Source organism: Marmota monax, unplaced genomic scaffold (assembly GCF_021218885.2).
Source record: "Marmota monax isolate L192 unplaced genomic scaffold, Marmota_monax_Labrador192_F-V1.1 WCK01_AAM20220418_F8-fsc00195, whole genome shotgun sequence".
Taxonomy (NCBI): Eukaryota; Metazoa; Chordata; class Mammalia; order Rodentia; family Sciuridae; genus Marmota; species Marmota monax.
Window position 1 is genome coordinate 1,313,426 of NW_026691979.1, and position 20,128 is coordinate 1,333,553.

Consider the following 20,128-nt stretch of genomic DNA (forward strand, 5'->3'; position numbering starts at 1 on the left):
GTGGGTTTTGGTGTTTACTTTTCGTAATGCATAGCTGTTTCTAAGAGGCGTTTGGCGTGTTTCTCTTTCTAGTGGTGAACTGTTCGGACCCAGGCTTCGTGGAGAACGCTGTTCGCCAGGGGCAGCAGAGCTTCCCAGGGAGCTTTGAGTATGGAGAAAGCGTCCTGTACCATTGCAAGAAGGGCTTCTACATGCTGGGATCTTCGGCCTTGACCTGCATGGCCAACGGCTTGTGGGATCGCTCTTTGCCCAAGTGTTTGGGTGAGTGAGGCCGACTCAGAGTCTCGCTCCTGAGTCCCGAAGGGCCACCAGCAACACAAGGTCATTTTAATTTATTCAGAAAAGCACGGAGTTTTAACTCTGCCTCTCCCGCCACCCATTTCTGACAGGTTGTATGATAGCTTAGACAGATGGGCCGAGTCCCCCCACATCCACCCGCATTAGTGTGAGATGGGATGAAAGGAGAGGTTGGCATGTGCACACGTGGGTCCCAGAGAGAAGTGGGCCCAGGTCCTGGTTGTCCCTTGGGCCAGTCACACCTCTGCCTGCTCCATGTGGGATGTACCACATACCCCACAGGATTCCCCACTCGGCCCTGCCTAGCCCATCCCCCTGCTCCAGGTTCACAGACGGAGGCCAGGGGCACTGGGAAGGAGCGAGCTGCCTGCCTGTCTTCTGCGGCAGGGAGCTGGCTTCCCGAGCCCCCCAGCCTGCTCTGGGGTGACAGTGAGGTCAACAGTAACTGCACCTAAGAGAGCATCTGACAGAGCCCACACCGGGGCTTTGCTGGGGAGAACAGAAGGCTCTTCTGGAAGGACAAGATGATCAGTGACCAGCACGGCCCCTGGAGACTTGACTACCAGTGTTTTCAGAGATGCACGTTAGCGAGTTGGTATCACTTTAACCAAGTAGCTGCAGTTTTATTTTCTTTCACTTGAAAGACCAGATTGTACTTTAGCTTCAGAGAGAATCATTTTTGAAAGAACATAGTCAGCGACTTTAGGAAATGAAGTTACTCCCTTTGGCCTTTTTAAATCAGGACTAAACAAGGTAGTCTTTAAATGGAGACTGTTCTTCTGGTCCCAAATGCATTTCCAGGGCGTGTAAGCAGCAGGGAGTGGCCAGGACCCTGTGAGCTGAGCTCTGAACCTCACAGGTGCCATCTCACCCCCTGAGCGGCAGCACTGCCAGGTTCATTCTGGGTACAGAAGGGTGCTGGAGAGCTTTCCCTCAGGGAGACTTTTCAGGGAGACTCCTTTGGTTTCCTCCTTTCCCGACATTTACATCTCCCTGGGGCCGCGTCTCCCGGAGGCCTTGCCCTCAGGTGAAAGTGCCCAGGCCTGGGGCCTCGTGTGAGGGACTGTTCCCAGGTGCTGTCCTCCTCCTGGCTGTCCTTGACAAGGGGATGGGGTCTCTGGGTCACTTGCTGTGGTGGCTGCAGAGCCACTGAGAGCATCACCAGCCTGGCTGCTCTGCTGTCACTCACAGCCCTCCATCTCTCCCAACTCACCTGGACTTGGCCATTATGCATGGTTTCAGTGTTTGGGGTCTAAGTGGCTTCTTTTTAGAACTCTGTAGGTAAAATGTGACTCTTCAGGGAATAAATGTCAATGCCAGACAGAGGGTGAGGGCTAATGTGACCCAGGTGGCCTTCCAGCCCTCTGGACCTGCCTCTCTGGTGGAACCTGCCCCTCGGCCTCCACTTGGAGCTTGCTAGTGACCAAATGGAGTTGCCTAGGATATTAAGTCAGTGGCCTAGATCCAGCCAGGTAGCCTTGGTGGCCTTAATCCAGTTAGTTCTTTGCTTGTAACATAAAATTGTGTTATTTTTTATCTTTAATTTGGTAGCTCATGGGAAAGGGAGAGATAAATCTTCACTGTCCTATAGTAATCAGGGTTCTAGAATTCTCCTTTTTGAGGCATATTTATGGACCAGGCTTATGATTTTAAGGAAATGTGAAATACTGGGTTGTTTTATAATCAGTTCATCGAACATTTAATAGTGTTGGTACTTACACATTTTAGATTGCCACATTTTAGAAGTCCTAGAATGGTTTTCTTAGATATAGAAACTTGAAGGTCAAATCAGTTTGACAGAATGTTGTCCCCGAGCGAAGTGTATGATTGTCATGTTAGATGAAAACATGGTGAAGTGGTTTGATGGTCCTTGTCAGCTCTGCAGAAATCCCATGATGCCCATATTTCCCACGTGGGCTACCAGGGTCGACGGGGAAACCAGGCTGCAGAGTTTTGTCCTTGAAGACCACATGCAGATTTCAACCCTAAGAAAGCTGCCTCAACAACAAACACACAAACCAAGACGTTGACAGAAGCTCTCCTTTTCTTTAGTACTAAATGTTGGGAGTGGGTGCCGTGCAGAAATTGGCTTTGCCCACCTGTAGGACGCAGCAGGGACATTGTGACATAACTAGGGGTTTGGTTTAAGCAGGTGATGTCTGCATGGTTGTCTGTAATGGAGATTTAGTAAGTGCAAAGCCGTTTCACTGGAATGATGTCCTCTTTATGTCAATCTTTTCTCAGCCATATCTTGTGGGCACCCTGGGGTCCCTGCCAATGCTGTCCTAACTGGAGAGCTGTTTACATATGGGGCCACTGTCCAGTACTCCTGCAAAGGGGGCCAGAGTCTCACAGGCAACAGCACCAGAGTTTGCCAAGAAGACAGTCACTGGAGTGGCAGCCTTCCACACTGCTCAGGTGAGGAACCGCAGGGTGCACACTTGACAGAGAAGTCCTCAATCCTGCAGCTGTCCGACATTGCATGTTCCATTTCCACCCAGATGTGCCACCCTGTAGACCCTCATCATCCTCTTCACCTTCATCACTGCTGTCGGATACATCAGCAGTCTTCACATTGGCTGGGTCCCCATCCCTGAATCATCACCATCACATCTGTCACTGGTGCTGTCACATAGATGGTCATCAGCATCGTCACAGGGTCACTGGTCCCCATCACACACATCATCATCATCTTCACATGGTCTCTGGTCCCCTCGCTTTCCACCTTCTCGGTAGGAGTTTCTGGCTGTCCTTGCTGGGACACCTGCTGCCCTTGCTAGGACACTTGCTTACCATGGCTCAGTGTGTCCGTGTTTGCTCTTTACTTTTTTCCTACATTCCTCTGACTCCTTCCCCATATTTAGTGCCCCAGCAGCAGTAATCACATTGATCCTCTGAAAAACATAGTCACCTCATATCTTTATGAATGTTTCTTAAAATGCATTGTTACTCTGTACCTGACTGTGGACACTGGGACCTCTCCTGTGACGTTCTGAGAACACCAGGCACCTTACCTGCCTCCCCTTTGCTGTCTGTTCTTACCTTTCCAGGGAACACTAGCTCACGCACCACTAGCAGAATTTGATTTCTTCCAAAAGAATGTTATTTGTCCTCATAACAATATTTTCATAGGCTATTTCCTTGACACAGAGACAATGTCTTCCATTTTGAAGGCTATGATTAAAAAATCTTACAAGATTGCCAGAATACTATGTAACCATAACTCATGTCCAAGAGGTATTTAGATTTCAGTGTCTTAGTATAACAATGCGTTTCACACGAGTCTCACACAACTGTGCATTGCTGTGTATTTATGTTCCGCAGGAAGCACTCCTGGATTTTGTGGAGACCCAGGGACGCCAGCCCATGGGTCTCGCCTTGGGGATGAATTTAAAACGAAGAGTCTCCTGCGTTTCTCCTGTGAGATGGGCCACCAGCTGAGGGGCTCCCCTGAGCGCACCTGCCTGCTCAACGGGTCATGGTCAGGAGTGCAGCCCGTGTGTGAGGGTGAGGAGCTGGAGCTGTGGAATCCACCTTGAGGCTTCAAACCTTAGCTCATTCCAAGCTGGCGAGCAAAAGTCCCTGACAGTCCTAGAGACATGTGATATGCACAGTTAAACCCTCTCCCCCAAAACTGGTGAGAGCATCAATGAAAATCATGAGTGAGCACCTGGAGAGACCCTGCTTGTCCAAGAGATCCCACAGCACTGGCCCATACTATAAAACTTCATAGCACAATGGTGGCTTCTGATCTGATGACAGATAATCTCTGTAGGATTTCTTTTTTTTTAATCAGGGGCACTCAACCACTGAGCCACATCCCCAGCCCTATTTAGAGGCAGGATCTCACTGAGTTGCTAAGCACCTCACTTTTGCTGAGGCTGGTTTTGAACTCGCAATCCTCCTGCCTCAGCCTCCAGAACTGCTGGGATTACAGGCGTGTGCCCCTGTGCCCGGCTCTCCATAGGATTTGCTTGTTTTATGGGTGTGGCAGTGAGGGCGGCGTGAGCAGAGATTTGCAGTAACTGACCAGCTTTCTGCAGGCAGGAAATGCACACATCCTCGTACATTCTCCTGAAGTTTAGGTCACGTAGACTTTGGTTAGCATCTAGTCTTTAATCATAGGCTTATCAGTGTTCCAAAAGGCCCCGTCTCCTGAAGTTGCTCAAAAGTAACTACGTCATTGGTTCTAGCTGCTTGGGAAACGCCCCGTCTTTTCTCCATGTGAGTTTGATAATGCCTAAGCTGCTTCAGGTGACAGAGATGTGATAATGATGAAGACAGCCATCACACAGACGTTGTGTTTTATACAGTAAATTTGTGATCGTATTCTTTTCTTTCCTTTTTTGTGGATTTCAGAAAATACTTTCCAACTTTAAAAAAACATATTTCTCTTTTAGTGACTCTAAATCTCCTTCCCTCCCTCCCTCCTTCCTTTCCTTCCCTCCCTCCCTCCCTCCTTCCTTCCTTTCTTTCTTTCTTCCCTCTCCACCTCTCTCCCTCTTTCTTTTTCACACTAGTGCTCTACCACTAAGCTACACCCCATTCCTTTTTTTTTTTTTCTTTTTTGCCCTCGGCAAAACTTGTGATTCCTGGCTCAGCCTCCTGAATGGCTGAGATTATAGGCAGGCTCCCTATACCTGGCTTCCTGTTTTGTTTTACTTTGTTGCAGTTATCAGTGAAAGTATTTCCTGACATCCACAAAAAAGGAAAAAAAATGTAATCAAAAATTTACTGTATAAAATACAACATCTGGGGGGAGCTTTCTCAGTACAAGGATGGCATTGTCATCAGAGAATTCACTTATCAGCAATATATAAGTTAAGTGGAATATTTTTCCACCTGTTATCTCACGGATTTTGACATTGGCCCTCCCTGGGTGGCATGGAGGTTTAAACACAGATATTAGTAGGAAATAGCAGAGCATAACAAGAAACCATCTGCTCTTTGGTTGATGGGTTACGTTAAGAATTTGATCACGGGGGCTGGAGTTGTGGCTCAGTAATAGAGCACTTGCCTAGCTCAAGTGAGGCACTGGGTTTGATCCCTATCACCACATGAAAAATTAAATAAACAAAATAAAAGTACTGTGTCCATTACAACTAAAACTATTTTTTTTTGAAAAAGGAGAATTTGATCACACAAAAAAGAATTTGACCACATGAATCTTCTTTCCCTGACAGACTTCCAATTGGTACCTGTGCACAATACCTACTGGGTGCTAAGTAAAGAATAAATGTGGAATGAACAGGAGTCTTGAATGACCCAACACCTTGGTCTTTTGCAATATGAAATTTTGATTGACGTCATAGTAATCATAAATCCTTTAATCTTTCGAGAACCTTAGTTGTCATCTGCTTCTAGAGTGGTCAATATTTCTCAACTCACAGGCCAACCAGGAAACTGCTAAGTGATCTGTGTTAGGAAAGACTGTAAGTTCAGACCCAGATCCTTCAGGGAAGAGGGTCGTGATTGATAATCATGTCTGCTGTGGGCTCGGGATCAGAAGCACTGGTGTGTGTGCTCTCTATAAGATGCAGCTCAGCCTGGCGTGCAAATGTACTTTTCCAAATTAATAAGAAAGGTAACCTCCTTGAATTGTAGAATAGTGACTTGAGTCCTATGCAAAGTATTCACTGAGTTTTCTTCCATATTTTTAAGGGCAATGTATCTTTGTTCTCAGAGCTAGCTTTGAAGGTGGAGCAAATAAATATGTAAGTGTAATTTCTAATATGTTGATCATTCCCAGGAAGTCTCAGGGCACATTCTTGTGTAGTCCAACAAGGGTTGCAGGCCTTCTTTGCCTGCCTATTGTGTGTTAGTGTGACAGGGATAAGGAGGACGATGACAGTCATCTGGTAAATAGGTCAACTAAGGCAGCAAAAGCATTGGGTTGAATTTGCCTCCTTGAAATGAGCCACGGCCGCCTGGCGAGCCTCAGTGGCAGACAGAGGAGCACGCGCAGTGAGCACTAGGTGCAGACCTACCACATTAGGTGAGGTGTCAGTCCTGGGAGTGGCCGTGAGCACATGCAGTGAGCACTAGGTGCAGACCTGCCACATTAGGTGAGGTGTCAGAGCCTGGGAGTGGCCGTGAGAAGCAAGCGTTGAGAGATTCGCAGTCTGACGTCAGCGAAGACGTTCACGTGGCGCGATGGGTCCAGCTGTCTGGGGAGCCCATCCTACCACACGGTTAGGGCTAGTCTCTCACGGTCCCCAAGGCACACAGTTTTCCAAGTGAATTGTCCTGGAGATGTGATATATGACCAAGTTGCCAGATTTTGAAAAAAAAAGCCAGTGTGTGAAGGGGATGCTTCAAAGATACTAATAGCACAAAAGTAAATTTTTTAAATTATTGTGAATTTTTTAAAAATTCACAATGATTCTATCTAGGTATAAAAATGTGTTTGATCCCAAAGTAGAGAGACTTTGAATTTTCAGGGGTTTAACTCATGTTTTGATTGGGTTGAAAGCAATGAACTTCAGGAAGGATCAGGTGAACATGCAAGTTTCACATTTGCCCTGTTCTATAGAATGATCCACAGGCATGATCCAAAGTGCACATCAACGCCCTTCCACAGACACACAGGCAATTTTGTAACCAACATGCCGTCCCCTGAACTCTTAGCCCTCCATCCCTGACACCTCAGCCAGAGGTCATCCACTTTGTGTTGCTGTTCTGCTCTCCCAACAGCCGTGTCCTGCGGGAATCCCGGCACCCCCACCAATGGCATGATCGTTAGCAGCGACGGTGTCCTGTTCTCCAGCTCGGTCATCTACGCATGCTGGGAGGGCTACCAGACCTCAGGGCTGACCACGCGGCACTGCACGGCCAACGGCACCTGGACAGGCGCGGCTCCCGACTGCACAAGTTAGTGGCAGCCCCTGGTGGTGGGCACAGGACACTGCTGTGAAGTCCATGTGCTGAGAAAAAGCAGCATGATTCCAAAATGTTCTATTAAATTTTAAAGTTTATACATAAAGACAGAAAACTATTCCCTGGATATCAAGAGTCTGTTCCTTAGACACTTTAAGATTGTCATCTGCTCTGTTATTTATCTAGTGCCAGTTTCCGTACATGGCCAGTTACGTTCTGTGCTGTAAAACAGATGCTAAAAAGAAAATGGCAAGGCTCTCTCTGTAGACCATTTAGTCTACAAAGAAATAAGATGTTTGGTTCTCTGACCACGGCCTGCATTGTGGCCTTGGCTGGCCTCGCATGATTGCCCAGCAGGCCTGATCAGGGACAGCTGAGGACAGCAGCCAGCGTCCACACAGCAGCCGCCAATAGAATAGGAATAAGTGATTCAAGCACATGGCCTGCTGACAGTGGTCAATCCATTCATCAGACAGAGGCTAGGGACACTTCCATAATTCACTGTGTAATCACTTTGAGTAGCAGCTCAGTGTGTAACTTGAACAGAGACCAGGACTAATTTATGCTAAGATAATTTCATGTATCTCTGGTTCTTCTTGTTACCTGCCTCTAGTTATAAGCTGTGGCGATCCAGGTTCACTGCCCAATGGCGTCCAGTTTGGGTCTGATTTCACCTTCAACAAGACAGTGACCTATCAGTGCAATCCTGGCTTCCTCATGGAAACTGCCTCGTCAGCCACTATTCAGTGCACCAAGGATGGGGTGTGGAATCAGAGCAAACCTGTCTGCAAAGGTGTGTGCCTCATGTTTTGGTCTTGCTAAGATGTGGAGGTGTCTTTGTAGAATTATGTTTTTTGTTTTTTTTTAATTTTGCAAGTATGTACCAAGCCATTCTGGGAGTTAGAAATTCTGGAATTCTTGACAATGTGTTTGGGAACACTAGGTTTTCACAGTAGGCTAATGCTGGTGTTGCAGATGGGGAACTGTCATCCACAGAGAGGTGTTGTGGGTGGCCTGGGGTCACAAATCGGGAATGGAGGCAGGAGTGTTCCCATGACAGTTGTCCTGCCTGGAGAGGACGTGAATATAACTGGGAGCAGAGGGGCAGGTTAGGACACAGGCAATCTCCTGTAGGAGTAGGCCATGAGGTTTGAGGGTTGGAGGCCAGGAGGGAAGGTGGCACAGGCACCGAGAAGACCACGCTCATATCACTGCTCTCTGGGGACAGGACAGGCTCACTCCCTTCTGGGTGACCCCAGGCAGCAGGGGGGTGGGTTGACCTGGGGGCAAGGAAGTAGGAGTGTGGGAGGGGGGGAGCACCATGTGGTTAGGCGGTCCACTCCTGCACAGTAGAGGAAGTGCCCTGCCCTCTGCTGGCCCAGGTGGGGTGGAAGGGGAGCAGGCGTCCAGGCTCGACAGCTGCAGTAGTCCAGCACAGAGGGAGACAGGAGCAGAGTGAGGCTGTGGGAGCCAGAGCCCGGGCCTGGACGCCCTGGACATGGTGCCCAGGGACCTGGAGGATTCACAGAGACCCCGAGAACGTGGCTCCGGTCCTCCCCTGGCCCTGCCTGCTCCCCCAACCACCCTGCACTTCCCCCACGTAGAGTCCAGGGTTCTCACCATGGTCCTTTCCTACCTGCAACTCCTAGCACTAAGTGCAGCCCGGGGTCAACGTGTGCTGGCACGCAGCCATGTGAGAGTGGTGTGTGTGTGTGTGTGTGTGTGTGGGCGCGGGGGGGGGGGGGGGGGTACCAGCACAACGGCCTGGCGTGGGGCTTCCCTGCACACCGTCTTCCTCTTGCTGACACCTGTCACATTCATAGTCAGCACCGTGGTCCACAAGGCCCTTCCAGAACAGACTCCCCACCTTTCTGTCTCTTTCCCCTTGAAGTTTCTCTGAAGATTCACCCATCACCCTGTGTGAACTGTGGGGCTCATTCCTGATCCCAACCTGAAGCCTGTCCCATGTACCTGTCCACCAAACTTACACCTGTGGATTCTCAGGAAATACCTGTTGAATCTCTAGAGTAGGGAAGGCAGATCCATGGAGGCCCCAGGGGCCAAAAAAGTGGACATCAGGCCCCAAGACTGTGCCCCAGCCCCAGCAAGGGCTGGTCTGTAGGCCTCGTTGAACCTTCACGCATTCATTTTCAGGGTTCAGCAAATGGGTGAACAGGCTGCACCTTCAGGAAGTTATATGTTATCTTTAAATAAATGAAACTTACAAATGAAAGGAGAAAATCTCACCATCTCTATGTATGAAACCAAAGGTGTTATTCGTGTTCTATGACCAAGTCCTCATTTGATTTGTCCCTGGAAACCAGCCCAAAAAGACACAAATGGAATGAGAAAGTGTCTTCCCCTTTGGCCTGAGCACGTGGGGAGTGCTGTTTGATCCTGTTCCATTCTGCAGCCATCAGGCTTTGACTCCACGCTGCTTTTGTACACATGACCTAAACTAACTGGAGAACAGTTGTGTGATCTTATTACTGTCTTCCTCAGTAGTTCTCCTATTTGAAAAAGAACATAACCCTACATAGATGTCCTTTGAATTGGGGGAAAATTCAGCACCGGCCGTGGGCACGGGCAGCCGTGGGCGCGGGCACCGAGGCGCTCAGACGTCTTACTGCTTGTTCTTGGATGCAGCGGTCCTGTGCAGCCAGCCTCCGCCGGTGCCGCATGGGAAGGTGGAGGGGACCAACTTCCACTGGGGCTCCAGCATCAGCTACAGCTGCGTGGACGGCTATCAGCTCTCCCACTCGGCCATCCTGTCCTGCGAAGGCCACGGGGTGTGGAAAGGAGAGGTCCCCCAGTGCCTGCGTAAGTTCCGCAGCGACACCAGTTCCACTTCTCCCAGAGCCACAGTCACTGCACACACCATGGTGGCAACTTGAGGCCACAGTGATGTGCAGTCGTAGCCAAGTTACAACACGTAGCATCCTACACTGGGGTCGGCCTTGCCGGAGGGCCGGGGCTTTCCTCCAAGATCTAACAGACACTAGTACAGGTCTAGCTGACCCAGCCTCCAGGTGACATCTGCCGGTTGCTCTCCACAGCTGTGTTTTGTGGAGACCCTGGCACTCCTGCTGAGGGCCGGCTCAGTGGGAAGAGTTTCACCTACAAGTCCGAAGTCTTCTTCCAGTGCAAATCTCCGTTCCTACTCGTGGGGTCCTCGAGAAGGATCTGCCAAGCTGACGGCACGTGGAGTGGCGTACAGCCCACCTGCATCGGTAAGCAAAGCCCCAGGGCTTGGGGAGGTTTAGGCACAGGACATTGCAGTCCCAAACCGGGTCATTGGTGGTTCCAGGGTGCTCCACAAAAGTTGCCGCTCTGAGTAAGTGCTAGCGGCTGACCACCTGCAGCCCCTCCAGCCTGCACACAGCCATCCTCTGCCAGCACACTACCCGGTGCTCCAGCCCTGGCTACGCCACCACGCAGGGAAGCCTCCTGCAAGATGGGGCCTTACTGGTCCTTGAACAGCCTCCAGCCAGGCAGACTCACCCCAGGGTTGAGTTGATTTTGATCACTCAGTTTTACTGAGCTATTTTCCTGCAAATTTATAGTAAAAAAAATAATGGCATTTAATCTTGGTTATTTTCTAAGAAGTCAAATAATATCTACTTAAAAATCAAGACAGTATTAGAAAAATTTCATTGAAGCATTCTTTTTCCTAATTCTGTTTATTGTCATTTGATTTAAACTGCTGCTACATGGTAGATATTCCTACACTAAAAGTATTTTTTTTTCTTTCTTGTTATGGGTTAGTTGCTATAGAAAACAAATTTTAGAAAGTTGTTTATTTATTTTTATTTTACTTTTGTGAGCAGCAAGGAGCACCAGTGTTGCAGCAGGATAGCTTGTGACCACTCCTATCCTACGTGCTTGGCAAAGGTCACTGCTGGACAACCTTACACTTCCTTTTGGACCATTAAGTGGATTTCTGCTTTTGAAATTTTGAAAATTTACTGAAGAAATTTGGAAAAATGTCATGGATGACCAGCTGAGATGACCATTAAATAAACCCTTATCATAATATTAATCAACGATTATCAGTGAAGGAAATTAAACCAGAAAAGGGAGAAGAGCAACTTGTTCTTTTACAGTAAGAATATTCAGAGCTACTCAAAGTCTGCTAACATCAGAAATTAATACCTAAAGAGGTCTGATAGAGGAAAGTTGCGATTACTTCAAGTTTCATGACAAACATCTCACATATTGTCAAACAACGTTTCATCAACTTTGCAAAATCTCTTAATATCAACGCTGCCATGTTTTAATTGTGTGTTTCAGATCCTGCACACAATGCCTGTCCAGACCCTGGTACTCCACATTTCGGAATACAGAATAGCTCCAGAGGATATGAGGTACTTCATTTTTATTTTGCATGTTTTAGTGGAAATATAAAGTTGAGTGGATTCTTAAACACATGTTTGCACTTTTATATCATATTTTGTTCATCTTATATTTTCCCAAATGAAATCCATTCATTGAGGATTTCTGCATGTATTTGAACTGTCAAATTCAGCATAGCCTATGGGACTTGGTCACTCCTGTAACAATGGCTATGTTAATTTCTATTTGAAAACATGCATAAGTTTTGTATTTATTTGTCTGTTATGCTCCAAGGGAAGTTCTCAATTACTAATTAATTGCACATCAAAGACTCCACTTAATGGCTGGATAGAATGGGTGGATATTAAATTTTAGAGAGAAAAAAAAAAAACACAGAAGAAATTACATCCCAGCCCCTTGGTCCAAGCTAATTTGTGATACCTGTTCTCTCCTGAACTCTCCAAACACCATGGCAGACGAGCATCTGAACAGCACTTGTGAATGATCAGTTGGCGTTTAATAGAGAACACATCAACACTGCGGTTAACATGCAGAAATGCTTAAAATGCAAGATAAGCTTGAAATAAGAAGTTTTCACCATCCTAAGAACCACGTAGCTCCAGGGCTGCTCTTCCTCAGCTGCCCCCTCCCATCTCCCAGGGACCCTAGTGTGTTGCTGTCTTACTCAGGCACACACTGCTAATTCCTGACAGCTCTCTGGCACTCCACAAAGAAAGTTCTCTCAGGTGCCGACAGGTGGAATCTAGTGCATTTTCTGTCATTTTGAGGTACGGCCTTAAACTTCAGGCCAATGCTTTTTGGTAAATAAACATTCAATGGCTAATATCTAGGAATATTATAAAATACTGTATGCGGACATTGTTCTCACTGACTCACAACAAAAAATGAAATCTTGATCGCCATTGATCACGTGGCCTTCAGACCTTGTGACCTGCAGTGCACAGTGGGTGAGAGCTCATGGTGCCCTTCATTAGCAGCGTGTAAGGCACGGACGACTTCACCCCCTCTTATGGCCCAGCAAAGTGCAGCAACACGAGTGGAGGGCCGTATGACAACTTAGGGGACAAGACACTGTCTTTAGAGTGAGTGCCGAGTCCCCGAGACGCACCTTCCTCCCCTGGGTGCTGAAATTCGACCCCCACACAGTGAGCCCTTTCAGTTCTGGAATATTCCAGGTATACTTTGTTAATCACACCAACTCAGGGACCAGCTTCCTCTGCTCAGCCAGACCCGTCCCACAAGTCCCCGAGCTCCCAGGTTGGTGTGTGGCATCCATCTAGGGTGGTGTGGCCACCCTGCTAAAGTGCCCCGTGAGGAGGGCACTGCTCTTGCTTTCTGCCAGGGGAAGACGCTCTCCCTCGCCTTCCCGCTGGTAGGCTGCAGCGTGTTTGCCAGGAGCTCTGAGTCAGGCCACTGGGAGGCTCACCAGGAGACCCGTGGAGGCCCCCGAGGAGCGTGACAGGCCCACCTTTCTCACCACTAACCAGAGTTAGCATCCGGAGTTTAGACGGCTTTGGAATTTTTCTTTGTAAATTCCTACTTCACTTTTTCCATGCTAAGAGTGTCACCCCCACTTCTCTTCAGTGTACCAACCGTCTCCTCACATTTCCGTACAGTTGTTCCCAAACTTCCAGCGAGGGCTGCGTGGTCTCACACCTGTGGGAGACAGACACAGAGGAATTAAGGGACGGCTGTAGGTTCTCAGAGCACATGTCAGGATGTGTGTCTGCGTCTTAGGACTCTTGCTTGGCCCATGAGGAGAGACTTGGGGAGTGGCCCTGAGTGCGGAGCTGCTTTCCCTGGCCGTGGTTCCCCCCTCCGCCCTGCCTGGTCTTGTGCTTCAGGTGTAAAGGGTCATGGATGATCTCCTGTGCCCTCCACACTTGCCCATTTTTTAGAAAAAAATATAAAAGTCACCGATCCCTGAGGATTTTGGATATTCTGAAGCAACAGAAAGATGGTCAGTGGACTCCTTCAGAGCAGGAGGAAGTCGGCACCCTAGAAGAGTTAGCAAAAGTGATTTTCTAATAAATGTCAATTGTTTAAAATGTGAGTGGCAGGAAAAAAAGAAAAGAAACTAATAGTTATTACAGTCTAGGAAGCAAGAGCCCTGAATTCAGAGAGAAAGTGTGCTCTCTTTGCCCAAACAGCCTCCTAACTTTCCGTGGTCTAAGATCTTACTCCACTCGCTGATGGTCTCTGTCCTGAAGGATGTCCGACCACAGTGGGAAGCGCATGTAGCTTCCCACAGCTGCTCAGGGCAGGGCGGAAGCTGGCTGGCTGCGTCGCGTGGGCACCTGGGCTTGGCTCTGTATGCCGGGCCTGTTCTCTGCCCCTGACGCCTCCTGGTCTCCCTCCAGGTCGGGAGCACGGTGTTTTTCAGGTGCAGGAAGGGGTACCACATTCAAGGCTCCACCACGCGGACCTGCCTTGCCAACCTGACGTGGAGCGGGCTGCAGACAGAGTGCATACGTAAGTGGGCCTCTGCGCCACCGGGCACACCTGGCTGCCATCTGGGGAGGGCCTGCCCTGAGGGGAGCCAGGAGCAGTGTCTGTGTCTGACTGGACAGAGTTTCCCGGTCCTGAACTGCGTGAGTCTCACGGTTGGGGACCTGGAGCAGCAGCAAGGCCAGGACCTGGGTGGTGATGCCAGTTCTCAGCCCCAGACCTGTGAGTCAGAAACTCTGGAGGGAGGTGGGCCGGGAGTCTGTGCTTAGCGAGCCTTCCAGTTAACAGTACCAGGCTAAAGTCAGAAGTCCTGGCACCACACCCCTTTCTCCTTGCTTGTAAGTTGACCTCGTGTTTAGTAGGTCATGTGATATGTCAGAGAACAGTATAAATGCTTAGGCTGTGTTTTTGTTATAGAAACGAAGAGTGTAAGAATGGATCACTGAAATAGCTACTTGAGGACCAAATTTAGTTTTGTGATTTGATCATGAGATTTAGAGACAGTGTTTTGTGGACAAATAGTGAATCAGCCCTTCATTTCCCCACCATTAATCTAGTGAAATGCTACATCTTATCTGGCTTTAAGCATAAAGCATCAGGAGAATGTTATGAAAAATAATTTTGCTAAAATGTAAGGTGTGATTTTCTATGTATTTATCAGAATTATCACATGTGTGGCTAATTTAAAGTGGCCATCTCTACATCACTGCTCAGATATGTGGCCAGCATACGTATGTGTACGTGCATATACTCAAGTACGTGCCCATTGAACTGTGCCTCTCTAGGTAAAACGGAACTTCAAGAACTCATTATCTTGAGAGCTTGAAAGCCTGATAAGATGTGAAATATCGGCAATACTTGAAGCAATTTCATTTATAGTTTTAAAATTGTAAACTTGTTTTATAATAATCTACCAAGTTTTTAAATATGAGACATATGGGTAAACTTTATAAAAAATAAGGCTATTTGTAATATATAATAAGCATTACGGTCTCATCTATTCTTAAATTATATTTGTAAAGAAAATGGGAATCTGTATTTTAATTAAGTCTTTAAGTGCACATCAACTCTTTACCGCTCACTTAATTGAACAATAAATTTGCTAGTTGCCACTTGACAAGAATCAAGGTATGTTTAGAGTATGTGTCAGCCTGTCTGAGTTAGTTTATAAGACCAGTCATGAAAGGGTTTTAACTATTATTCATCTTACCTGCATATCAGAGTGTCCCGTTTATTCCAAAGCTAGGATCTCTCCTCTGAATCCCTACATGTAATCATGTGTATATGTCATATGTGAAATCACCCGCCTCACAGCCGTCTCTGATGTGCTTGCTACTTACCTCTTGGGATGCATGTGTGAGCTTCGCAGTGTGTGAGCTTCGCAGTGAGGCGGTCTCCGTGTTCCTAACGGGATGAATGCCGTTTCAGCTCACGCCTGCAGGCAGCCAGAAACCCCGGCGCACGCGGACGTGCGGGCCATCGACCTTCCTGCTTTTGGCTACACCTTGGTGTACACCTGCCACGCGGGCTTCTTCCTTGCAGGTGGCTCTGAACATAGGACGTGCAAGGCAGATATGAAGTGGACGGGGAAGTCACCTGTGTGTAAAAGTAAGTCATTGATCACGGCGTGAAGGCACATTCCTGAGAGCAGGGAGGAGCGTCCCTGCCCACCAGCAGATGAGCAGCTCTGAGGCCCAGGAGCAGCGGCAGGAGGAGGTGTCCTCAGCCAGCCTCAGCACACTCCGTGTGCTGAGCTGTGTGTGCCTGTATGTGCATACAGTGAGCGAATGATGTATACCTCAGGGTTACATGGACATAGAGACTTTATAATTTGCTGTCTACATTTTAAGCAAAAGAGAAATGCTATGTGGCTGAAGAAAAATATTCTGAGTTAAAAGAAAAAATAATAAACAATATATTCTCAGAAAATGTGCTTCTTAAAACTAAAGATGCATAAATAAATATTACCAAGTGTCTGAGAATGTATAAGTGAAACTACCTGTGTTTTTGAATCCATAAGCTGTTTGGTGGTGAAGTAGACGTTTATATATTCTTAACATTCGTTCTATTTTTTGAAGTTATAAAAGCAATTAGCATGAAAAGGATGCTTTGATTACAGATTTGTGTGTTTACAAATGAGAGTAACATGTGGGTCAGAATTGCTGGCAGCAAACCTGTCATATTCTAACCAATGTGGTTTGCGGATCCGCCTTGCGTCTTGGACAGCAGGAAGCAAGTTTGTGGAGTACATCAGTCTTGGCTTCCTGGAGCACATTTACTCAGAGTCTCAGGTTAAGGATTTTAAAATACACCCCTTTGCCCTTCCCCCATCAGAATAGAAGAATACGAGCTTTTAAAAATCATCATTTGTAGTTTGACCTGTAAATATAAAAGCTTCAAGACAGTAAAGTAAGTGTAACTCAATAGACTGAATGGACTCCGTCTTCTTCCTTGCCAGAGGATTTGGGGCCCTGGGACACCAGAGGGTTGGAATCCTGGACACCTCAGGTAGCTGGCCCTAGTGTGAGGCGGTGTCCCCAGCAGGGTAATAGAAGGCTGACCCAAGCCACCCTCATTTGCAAGGCTCTCTGTTGTAGCACCTGAGTGGATTTGCCCATGAGGTGGGTGTGCAAGACTCCTCCTGTGGAAGGCAGCTCTCCACGACACACAGGACACTGTTCACACATGGGCCTAAGATGCATACGGATGCGACAGTCGTATTTGGTACATTTAAAAAATCTGGAGAAAGGAAAATTGCTTCAATTTGACATTTTTTTTTCAAACTTATTAAAAAATAAATGCTTTTGAAAATGATAATTTGTCTTTTTACTTGTAGGTAAAGGAGTGAGAGAAGTTAATGAAACAGTTACTAAAACTCCAGGTTTGTATACCAGAACAGTTATAGATTTCAATCAAATTAAGTGATTTGTTCTCTCCTTATTTTGCACAGTGAAACAATTCTTAGCATTTAAATTTCTGAATCCATTACATGGGGCAAGGTAGCATTCTGATGACTTGACACCCCACACCTGCGCAGATTTCTGTTTGATTTGCTGCAGGGGTTTGTGAGTGGAACAACATTGTGTGCAACGGCAGCCCTGGACATGCTTGCTCACGATTTGCTTCCACAGAGGCAAAGGACAGGCTGAGCCCACGCGTGGTATGATGGAGAGCCTTATAAATAGGGTTGCAGTCCTTCCTCTGTGTGAGGGAGCTAGCCCCAACCAAGCATGATGGTGTGCACTGTCACCTGAGCAGTTCACACGGGCGACCCCGTCTTCCAAGGACCTGCATGATCCATGATTTCCATATCTCTGCCTTCCAGCAAGCTCATCATCGAGCAAATGCCCCACATGGCCTGTCACCATGTGGGGCATTTGCTCAATGCATCAGGCAGTGAATCTGAAAGGTGCAGTCCTGATCCTAAGAGAGGGCTTCTGTATCTGACATCATTTGGCAAGGTGGCTCTGTGTTACAGATTTGGAAACTATTTAAATTAAACAAGTATCCCCAAATTTGTTTGTTTTTTTTAAGCATAAATAGTCTTTGTAAACATATGAGGTCAATGACTAGTATTTTCCTTACTTGGGTATTAATCCTGGTTTCTTAGACATGATGCTCTATTTTGACATCAGTGTGGAAGGAAACTGGTAATGCTGTGCTGCACAGTCAATTCTTAGGTGAGGCAGATCGCATGATAGAGGACTCTCTCCATCCTACACAATGAAGAACATAAAATCATCTTTCCTCACCATTTCATTAAAATATCACAAATCAAGTACAAGCCACACTTTCTTTTACAGAAGGAAACAGCATTTCATTGTCATGTGTTTCTTGTTTTGTGTTTAAGATATTTAAATATCTACATGTGCTCTTTGTAGGTGCACACATTATTTTCAGGGTAACTTTTCTCCTCTCTGAGGAGGTGCTAACTAGATACGGTTCTTTATCATGGTGGTCCACACTAGGTTCTTTATCATGGTGGTCCACACTAGCATGGCTCTGCTATTGGCTGGGTGCACTGGCACACTACCCGCAGGAACTCAAGTGACAAGGACCCAAGGAGAATGCTACCCCATGACTGATGGTCATGTCTGAATACAGAGAGGTGGCTCTGAAGCCCCGGTGCTACCTTAACCTACCCAGTCAGGGATGCCCACTACTGGGAGACACCCTCAGGGCTGGAGGGAAGGGGTGCACACATTAATATTCTCAGCTGAGTGTTACAGAAACCAGTCTTGAAAAACAATCTGGGCTATTCTAGAGGCTGTTGGTTTTAATAAATTAAAGATTTGGGGGTTGCCAGTTAAAATCAGGGCCTCTGCAGCCACTGTTTAATGTCAGTAATCTCCAAGTATCTCAGACACTTGTTCTGAGACATCATTTTAACTTAGTTTTATTATTTGAATGTCTTCACTGTAAGCTGGATTTCCACAAAGCCATGGAAGCCTCACTCTGCTCTCGGGCTTCTCTAGGGTCTTTGCAGGCTTAGCTTGTCCAGGGACACAGGAAAGTGGCCAATAGGCTGCAAAAAGAAGCGGGGACACCGTTGTGACTTCATGATTTCCACTTTATTAGATTTACTGAAGATATTTTTAGAGAGAAGTGAATCATTCTTTCTACCTAGCAACTGAATGTGTTTTGACCAGTTCTACTTGCAGGGAACTTGTTTAATTGAATGTTTTTGGTACATCATGAGGAGATGTACCTCATAAGGGAGAGAACCTTAGGGAAACCCTGATGTGGACCTTTACATTGTAATACGTTGATGTTTAGGTTGACATTAGGAAAAAGGCAGGATTTTATACATAATTGCTACCTGAGATGTGGAAGATAAATGTAATACTTTTTATAAATTGCGAAAATAAAATACATCAGGAACCTCTGCATGCATTCCTGACCCAGATTCATCTGTTTAAAAGACTCCATGCCTTTTATTTCTGAATTTAGTAGACATAACTCAAAAGAGGCAGCGGAGGCGACCACTTCTCCCTTTCTGACTAATGTTGGGATGTTTTGCAGAAGGGGACTCAGGTAGAGCAGAAGAGCATGGGGGAGAGCGGTCAGCTCCACTTGCAAAGCAAAGCCCTCAGTGAAGCAAGGCCCCTGTCTTCACAAGCTGGTGCCGTCCACGTGCTCGGAAGCATGAGCTTGTTGAGGGCAGGCTCACCTCACAGATGACATGAGTCATTCCCTCTAAGTGTGTGTCTTCCAAAGAGCAGACAGGGTATCAGCGGGAGTCCAGGGGGCAGTGAACACTTTCCTACTGAGCACAGGAAAACGACGCTAACCACCTCCCAGGCCCACACTGTGGAGGTCCGCCTCGCAGGCTCCCGGGCTCCCCTGCCTCCGCAGAGCAGAGCTGTGGCCTGCACAGAGCAAGGGCTGTCTCTTCTGACCGCCACGCACACTGTGTGAGCACCGTGCCCCAGGCGACCTCCTTGCTGTTGACGGTCATCTCGCACGAGCAGGGTTAGGCCATCTGAGCTTGAAATGTCCACACAGGTGTGTGTGTGTGTGCTGACGTCATCTGTCCCTTCCCTGCAGTTCCTTCGGATGCGTTTTTCGTCAGTTCGGTGTGGAAGGGATATTATGAATATTTAGGAAAAAGACAGCCTGCAACTCTAACCATTGACTGGTTCAATGCAACCAGCAGCAAGGTGAACGCGACCTTCACGGCAGCCTCGCAGGTGCAGCTGGAATTGACAGGTAGGCGCTGAGGGGCTTGGTCAGGCACCCGGGAGCAGCAGTGGGGCCCTGCCTGTCCCGGGGCTCGTGGGTGGGAAGTGCTTGCGCTTGCTGTGGGGGCTTTGTAAGCACAGCGTCTCAGCAGCCCTCGACAGCGACGGCCGGTTGACACAGCTTGCCCTGGTCAGGAGTGCAGAGCTCCCACAGTGGAGTGCAGAGGGTCAGCAACGTGCACAGCACTGATCCAGGGCCTGTGGGTCACATCCAACCCACGGCGCTGAATTCCACTCTCTTCAGGTCCTCTGACTCACATCCTCCTCCCCAGTTTTGTCACCACCGGTGATTAAAATGACGATATTAGTAGAAAACAAGCTCTGATTTCTATGCCAGCACATACATGCTTCTTAATTTTAAGCATGTCTTATCTATTGTCTTTTTCATTCTTACATAAATCCCATGGTGCAAG

At 47.5% G+C, this 20,128-nt stretch overlaps 1 protein-coding gene across 2 annotated transcripts in view; it reads left to right on the plus strand.

Annotated features, from left to right (window-relative positions):
• Csmd1 (CUB and Sushi multiple domains 1) overlaps positions 1-20,128 on the plus strand; it is a 1,167,250-nt gene that overhangs the window by 1,134,813 nt on the left and 12,309 nt on the right. The window contains exons 53-64 of one of the 2 annotated variants that reach the window (XM_058580132.1): positions 73-261; positions 2,542-2,715; positions 3,622-3,804; positions 6,991-7,167; positions 7,787-7,966; positions 9,820-9,993; positions 10,230-10,403; positions 11,464-11,537; positions 13,887-13,998; positions 15,403-15,582; positions 16,811-16,855; positions 19,522-19,683. In XM_058580132.1, coding sequence (XP_058436115.1) covers positions 73-261; positions 2,542-2,715; positions 3,622-3,804; positions 6,991-7,167; positions 7,787-7,966; positions 9,820-9,993; positions 10,230-10,403; positions 11,464-11,537; positions 13,887-13,998; positions 15,403-15,582; positions 16,811-16,855; positions 19,522-19,683 — 1,824 coding nt within the window. The remainder of the gene's footprint in view (positions 1-72; positions 262-2,541; positions 2,716-3,621; positions 3,805-6,990; positions 7,168-7,786; positions 7,967-9,819; positions 9,994-10,229; positions 10,404-11,463; positions 11,538-13,886; positions 13,999-15,402; positions 15,583-16,810; positions 16,856-19,521; positions 19,684-20,128) is intronic. The other variant, XM_058580135.1, reaches the window with a different exon arrangement.